This window comes from Dioscorea cayenensis, chromosome 9 (assembly GCF_009730915.1).
Source record: "Dioscorea cayenensis subsp. rotundata cultivar TDr96_F1 chromosome 9, TDr96_F1_v2_PseudoChromosome.rev07_lg8_w22 25.fasta, whole genome shotgun sequence".
Taxonomy (NCBI): domain Eukaryota; kingdom Viridiplantae; phylum Streptophyta; class Magnoliopsida; order Dioscoreales; family Dioscoreaceae; genus Dioscorea; species Dioscorea cayenensis.
This window is the reverse complement of record NC_052479.1, coordinates 2,323,914-2,329,436: the sequence shown is the minus strand read 5'-3', so window position 1 is coordinate 2,329,436 and position 5,523 is coordinate 2,323,914. Positions and strand designations below refer to the sequence as shown.

At 34.3% G+C, this 5,523-nt stretch overlaps 2 protein-coding genes across 2 annotated transcripts; both read left to right on the top strand.

The window, feature by feature from the left end:
- Positions 1-584: 584 nt before the first annotated feature.
- Positions 585-2,281, top strand: LOC120269096. Its single transcript, XM_039276382.1, has 3 exons — positions 585-633; positions 951-2,225; positions 2,267-2,281. Exons 2-3 carry the CDS (start codon positions 957-959, stop codon positions 2,279-2,281), a joined length of 1,284 nt encoding a protein of 427 aa, XP_039132316.1. The 5' UTR covers positions 585-633; positions 951-956.
- On the top strand, positions 1,994-3,019 carry LOC120269446. Its single transcript, XM_039276775.1, has 4 exons — positions 1,994-2,338; positions 2,414-2,599; positions 2,683-2,760; positions 2,852-3,019. Exons 1-4 carry the CDS (start codon positions 2,309-2,311, stop codon positions 2,957-2,959), a joined length of 402 nt encoding a protein of 133 aa, XP_039132709.1. The 5' UTR covers positions 1,994-2,308; the 3' UTR covers positions 2,960-3,019.
- The last annotated feature ends 2,504 nt before the right edge of the window (positions 3,020-5,523 follow it).

Below are 5,523 nucleotides of genomic sequence, written 5' to 3'. Positions count from 1 at the left end.
AATTAAATGAAAGGTTCCGTTGTACACCGTTGGATGTCCAACTTTAACGGCTACTATTATTTTATACATAATAATAAATAGTGTTAAATAGTACAAAACAGTAATTATGTATAATAACAATAATAATTCGGTTTAATCCCCTAATTAGTCCCTCTAACAACATAAACATGCCCTTTTGGTCCCCCTATTCTAATTTGGCCCACAAATCCCTCTATTTTTCAGTTTGGAAAATGTTGGTCCTGCCGTTAACAAAGGTTGGTTTCTCCATCCAATAGTGCCGATGTGGCATTTTTAAAGATTAAAATAATGCTAAACTGGTTTAAAATATCTAGAAATCAGATAAAACTAACAAAAATCTTAGTTATTGGATCCGGGTCCAAAAATTAAACCCGGATCCGAATTCTTTTTCACTCCATCATCTACATTTTACTTTCCCTTTTCATCATCTTCCACTCTCCACTTCCCTCTTCATCATCAACCCTCGCCAACAACCGACACTATTTTTTTCGCTCACGGCCACAACTTCCCCTGCGAAGATCGGAGGACATCCAACTCGTCACGCCAACAACCACTATCTCCAAGAGCTCCATCCAAAGACACAAATCAACCGGATCATTCTTTTTAGTTGGCCAGGCAAGTTGCCAATTTTTTGGTCTTTATGTTGATTCTATTCAATAATAATGTTGTGCTGCATGGAATGTAGGTTGTTTTAGCTAGGCTGGAAAGCTATGAATTTGATTATTTGGTCTTTATGATGAAAATGCACATGATCAAGTCATTGTAGTATGCTGCTATACATAATCCATTTTTTGTTTTGTTTCCATATTTACGTCTGTTTGTTGTGTTATAGAAAGTAAACAAACAAGATGAGTATAGTTTTATTTGTTTTTGTTTGTTTGTGGTTTGTTTGTTTGTTTGTCTTTTTAATTTTTTAATTTTATTTTTTACAGCATAGAATGGTTGGATTTAATGAGTGCACTATAAGGTATCACCATGGAGGGTCCTTGTCAATGGAAGAAGAGGTCAATTATATTGGTGGGAAATTGGATGAGTTTGCTGTGGATCCTGATAAAGTATGTCAGTGGGATTTATTGGGAGATCTCAAAGACCTAGGATATGATATTAAAAAAACTATGGAATTATTCTATTTGGATGATGGGGGAACACTGCACAATATTAGTGATGATGTAGGAATTGTTGGCTTATCAGAAATGTTAGCAAAACATGGGACAACAGATGTATATGTTGAGACATCATATGCAAATATTGGAAATTCCCTGCCAGAAGCATTGCTAGGTAATTCTAGCAAAGGTTGCAATAGAATAGGTGAAATTGAAACTGTTAATCTGGATGCTGACCATGACATTCTCAGTGACAATGACAGTGAGTCAGGAAAAGATAATGATGAGACATTAGTTGATGTCCCATTTATAGAATACAACTCAGATGCTGATGAGGAGATACAGGAGGCTAGAGATAAGGTGAAAAGGTATGTTGAGTTCAAAAAGACAATTCAGAAAGAAATTGGAGAAAACAGTGGTGATTGTGGTGATGAAAACCAGGTTGCAGGAAAAAATGGAGATGACCAAGACAATGTTAAAAAGGGTGCAGACATTGGTAAGGTGCATGGCTATGAAAGTGACTATTTAGAGTCTTCAGATCCTGGTAGTTATGAAGACACAAGTGAGGGTTCTATAGGAGATGACGCAAGAAGGCATAGATCCAGCGAGAGGGTGTTTAACCCAAGCATGAAATTGGATGATTTCTTTCTAGACTTAAGATTCAAGGATTTGAAGCAATTCAAAAATGAGCTGGTTGAACATTCAACAAACAGAGGGTTTGAGTTCAAGTACCTCAAAAATGATTCAAAGAGGGTTAGGGCCACATGTTCGGCTACAAAGTGCAAATGGTTGATCTTATGTTCTTGGTGCAGTGGTAAAAAAATGTTTGTTGTCAAACATTATGAATCAGAACACTCATGCTTACTTGGAGCCACAAAAAACAGGAGGGTAACAGCTCCTGTTGTAGCTAAAAGATTTGGTGAGATCATCACTGCCATGCCTTTTATTAGGCCTAGACATCTGAGGGCATTAGTCAGGAAAGAATTAGGAGTCTTCATCACCAATAAAGTATGCAGAAATGCTAGGGATCTAGTGCTGAAAAAAATTGAACAACAATTTAAGGAGGATTTTGGTGTGATAAATAATTATGCAATGGAGTTGAAGGTAACAAATCCTGGATCTAATGTGATTGTTGAGTCTAAAAGGCAGCACCAAAATGAATTACCACTTTTCCAAAGAATGTACATATGCTTGGCAGCTATCAAAGAACTTCATTGGTGAGTAATTTTACTACATGTAAGGTTAAAAATTTGCTTGTATAAAACTTAAATTTCTTCATTGTGATTATGCAGTTTAATAATGATGTTATCCATCATGAACCAACTTCAACAACAAAACATGGTAATATTACTTCAGATGTGGAGGTAAACCGACTTATACAAAATGCAGGAAAATCAAAAGATAAAGACAAGGTTGCCGCATCTAGAGGAAAAAGGAAAACACATGCATCTAGTCAAAGTTCATTCCAAATTTTCAGAGTATGAATTAATTTAATTGTTTTGGTCTTGAATTGTTTTATTATAGGTCACTAATGCTGAAATTTATTTCTCTTAAATTGTAGGGTGCCCATAATGGTGGAGTTGTCATTGGAAGGGAAGCTCCTGATTCTAGTACATTTGTCACTGGCAATGAACTATTTGTAAGATTTTTTCCATTGTTTGAAACCATATTAAACTAATTTTAAAGGTATACTTATGCTAACAGTAATACTTCTTCCTTGACTTGATTAGAGGATGAGAAATAGAAGACTTGCAGAAGTTGGTGTTTCAGAAGTTGGTGTTTCAGAATTATCAACTCAACATAGTATTTCAGATGTTAGCACTAAAAAAAATCATTGAATTGTTACTAGGATCAATGACTGAATGTAATTTTTTGTTGGGATTTTGTTTTGTGTAACAATGGTGACTTGCTTTATTTGCTATGTGTAAACCTTGAATGAATGACTCAATGAATCAAAAGCTTGATGATGTTCTACTCAGAATTTCTTTGCTATGTATCAGAATGTATGTTTAAATAGAAATTGATGTTCTTTTTCATTTTCTTCAATTTTTGGACACATTAACCTAAACACAATTCAGTTATTAAAAATGAATGAATGAATCAATCAAATTTTGTAATTTAAAAATTTATGCAGCTATTAGGCTATAATATATATGACTTTTTGGTGCTTCTTTAGTTTATCTATTTTATATGTATGGACTTTTATATATATGTTATAGATATTGGGTGATGCAGAGAAATGGTTGCTTTGATTAATGATAATGATTAAGCTGATGATGCTAAGCAACTCAATTCTTTTTGTATCATGAAGTGCAGAGATTATGTTTACTTTTAGTGTTGGTGGTTGGTATTGTTATCAATAAGATTTATTAATGTTAATATGACATGATTTTGTCCTGATCATGTTTGGCTCAATGCTTAGTGGCCTGAAACTTTATACAGTAACTTTAATTTTGTTCTTTCTTCTCATCTTTTTCATCTTGCATGTCTGGGTTGTTGACGTGCACAGTTGGATGTCCTCCGATCTTCGCAGGGGAAGTCGTGGCCGTGAACGAAAAAATAGTGTCGGTTGTTGACAGGGTTGATGATGAAGAGGGGAAGTGGAGAGTGGAAGATGATGAACAGGGAAAGTAAAATGTAGATGATGGAGTGAAAAGAATTCGGATCCGGGTTTAATTTTTGGACCCGGATCCAATAACTTAAGATTTTTGTTAGTTTTATCTCGATTTCTAGATATTTTAAAACCGGTTTTAGCATTATTTTAATCTTTAAAAATGCCACGTCGGCAATATTGGATGGAGAAACCAACCTCCGTTAACGGCAGGACCAACATTTTCCAAACTGAAAAATAGAGGGACTTCTGTGGGCAAAATTAGAATAGGGGGACCAAAAGGGCATGTTTATGTTGTTAGAGGGACTAATTAGGGGATTAAACCTAATAATTCTATACAGTTCTTGTATAATAATAAATATTAGATAATAATTTGATGATTATTATTAAATATTTTTAGAGAATATCAGCTCTAAAGACACATAATTAATGTATATATATATATATATATATTATTATTATTATTATTATTATTATTATTATTATTATTATTATTATTAACAAAAACTAGCATTCCCTGCACACGCTAGCTTCCTGTAAAGGATTTTTTAAATTTATTTATTTAAAAAAAAACCTAACATCATGGAGAGCCATAATGTCACGCTATTTTAATTAATTAGGGACGGAACTAGGAGAGAACCAAGGGGGCCATGGACCCCCTTGGTTTTAATTTTATTTTAATAATTATATATATATGTTTAGAAAATAAATATTTGTGAAAATTTATTGTTTGGGTTTTTAATATTTTAAAAGTTAATTTATATATATATATATAAATTATTAAAATTATAATCTTTTTATATTATTTTTATATATATTTATTGTTCACTGTCATCGCTTTACTGCGACCGTAGCAAAAAAACACTGCTCACATACGGGGTCATGCGCCCAGATACACCCCCTGTGAAGCTCACTCGGAGATTCCGTGCTCGTGACGCAACTCGTAAGAGTCGCAAAATGCATTCAAAGTCTTCCTCGAGGCTCAATGCCCTCCCAAAGGTTCTACAGGCTCAAAGCTTCAAAACAACTCATAAAAAACTATTAAACCCCCCCCATTCATGTTAGAATGAGATGAACAAACATATATCAACACAAGAAACGATTTTTAGCGTGGAACCCCTACAAATCGAGGGAAAAACCACGTGACTCCTGTAGCCTCTTAAACATGTTTCCACTATGTCGACTTTATGGGATAACAACAAGATCTCTCAGCTCACTGAGAGGAGTACATGCAAAAGAACATGTATTTCTATAAGAAAAAAGAGATTCAACACTCATACATCATCCATACACTAGGATGGTTCACAAAAAGGACCTTAAGGAATGAGAGTTGAGGGATCAAACCAAAGGATTAGAGAGATCCGCACATGAAGCCTTCCAATCTCGCCTTCTCCAAGAACCCTAGCTCCTCCTTCTCTTCCTTAGATTATTCTTCTTTTTCTTCCTAAAAAAAACCATGAATAGTCACCCCCTCATTCTCATCAAAGATGAGAACATTTACCCTTGTGAAATTCCCTTTAAGCCCTCCTCCATAAGTCAACATAGCTTCATTTTTTTTTATTTTTTAAACATGGTCCAACCCAACAAATGGGTTGGACCCAACAATTGTTTATCTCTAGATTTGGCCCTTCAGACGTAGGCGAATATACGTCGAACTGAGTTACCAATTGTGTATGTTTTCTTATTTGCTTTGTGTGAGCTTTCTATTAGTGTTTGAGTGTTTTTCATACCATAAACCACATCGGTGGAATTAACAATTATTATTATTATTATTTTTTTGCTGACTGAAAT

Coding starts and splice junctions, on each gene's coding strand:
- LOC120269096 (XM_039276382.1), top strand. CDS start 957: ATGGTTGGATTTAATGAGTGCACTATAAGGTATCACCATGGAGGGTCC.
- LOC120269446 (XM_039276775.1), top strand. CDS start 2,309: ATGCTTGGCAGCTATCAAAGAACTTCATTG. Junction 2,600..2,682: donor GTTCATTCCAAATTTTCAGA/GTATGAATTAAT, acceptor CTTAAATTGTAG/GGTGCCCATAATGGTGGAGT. Junction 2,761..2,851: donor TCACTGGCAATGAACTATTT/GTAAGATTTTTT, acceptor TGACTTGATTAG/AGGATGAGAAATAGAAGACT.